This window comes from Anneissia japonica, unplaced genomic scaffold (genome assembly GCF_011630105.1).
Source record: "Anneissia japonica isolate Jap-2015-1 unplaced genomic scaffold, ASM1163010v1 scaffold286174_len1578_cov316_single, whole genome shotgun sequence".
Classification (NCBI taxonomy): Eukaryota; Metazoa; Echinodermata; class Crinoidea; order Comatulida; family Comatulidae; genus Anneissia; species Anneissia japonica.
The window spans coordinates 1-1,578 of record NW_022718689.1 but is presented as its reverse complement, the minus strand read 5'-3'; the positions used below and the strand labels follow the sequence as shown (position 1 = coordinate 1,578).

General features: G+C 37.3%; 1 protein-coding gene across 1 annotated transcript; it reads left to right on the top strand.

Moving 5' to 3' along the window:
• On the top strand, nt 1–1,158 carry LOC117110586 (transmembrane protein 255B-like; the record flags this gene model as incomplete). The annotated part of the gene is given in 1 exon segment (XM_033253335.1): nt 1–1,158. A coding segment is annotated over 1 exon segment (253 nt), but the record flags the coding sequence as incomplete, so codon positions are not given.
• Nucleotides 1,159–1,578: the final 420 nt, after the last annotated feature.

The following is a 1,578-nucleotide window of genomic DNA, read 5'->3' as shown; positions in this document are numbered from 1 at the left end:
AGCTGCACCTCAAACTACAACTGTTTACGTACCGCCACCCCAACAGCAGCCTGCGTTTGCACAACAGCCGACAGGTCCTCACCCAGGCCAGCATCAACCCTACCAAAGCCCACAACAGTACCCTCCAGCGACCTATCAAATGCAGGCCACTTCTCCATATCACGGTAGCCAGGAACCACCACCACCTTATGATTACAAGAGCACTGCTGCAAGTCCAGAACCTGTCGTACCTTCAGCACCCCCAGCTTACTAAAAATAGATTCATTGTCATGTAGGTTTAAGGTAATAGTCAGCAGTTTGTAGTGGGATGTAGGCCTACATGCAGTATGTAGACCATCTGTAAGGTTTCCAATGTGTACTTTATATCTTCACAATGTGGTGTACTGCAAGCTATTCGCACATTGATAAAGTTTGGTTAGAATCGCTCACCCTATCGGCGATAGTCACTGACAGTTGTGGATAATGTTGAACCTAATTCAACTAAGCCGATTCCATTGCAGACAAATTAAGGTGCAGTGCTAGCTGCCCTGATGCAATCAGGAAGGCACCCGATTAGTCTGCAACTTAAAAAAAAAGTTGAACCAGGTTCAACCTTCCCGACATCTGTCGGCAACTGTCACCGATAGTGGGAGTGATTCTATGGAAACCAAGCCTAACTCTACATGATGTTATGCCTTGTCCAGGCAATCAAGTTTAATTTGACAATAACATGTGACATGTCTAAATATGGTCATGATAACATCACATCCTGAACATATATATGCACATCATGACTATATATGGGCATACAACAGTTTTTTGTCAAAGAACTTGTGATAATCTGGACACAGCCTTTATGATATCAGATACTTATGATGCAATGCCATATCTAGAATTATTGACTTGGAGGGCACATTGATAAGGGATGGTGTTGGAAGCTGGGTGGTATGGGGGCTTGCTGCCAATTGATTTGTGGTCTTATTGAACTACTTGAGTGTCATATTTTGCTCAGTTAGAGGGTGCGACATCTTTTTCAAGGGATGTCCCTTCCCCACACAGCCTTTTGATATGCCAGTGATAAAAATGTGCAAATAAATAAACTATTATAAGTACTGGTATTTCTGCAGCTTATTCAACATTCTACCAACTGTATTTAGTGTTCAACAATACAACATTTTTAAAAAATATTTTTGAAAGTTGTAATTCTAATGTTGTAATTTTTTAATTTTCAGTAGAATGGAAAGTTTGTGTATTTTATGAATTACCAATCAATAGATGGGTTAGATATTTTTTTTATCAGTATTGAAAACATTTCAGTTGAAAAGCTGTATACCTATTTGCTGTAGTTAATTATGTATTGTTTTAATATGAAATAGTTGAGCTTTATATTGTTTTTATATATTAGTATGCAACAAGTAGATGATATGGGTGATTTTTGTGGTCCAAATGTGCATTCTAAATGAGAAATGCAGTAACAATTAAATTTAAACCAATTTTATGTGAAATAAGAATTAAAACATGTGCAAATCAGTATTTCCTTAGATTTTAATTATATTAGAATATAGAGTGTTTTTATATTAGATTATAGGAAGGTATAAG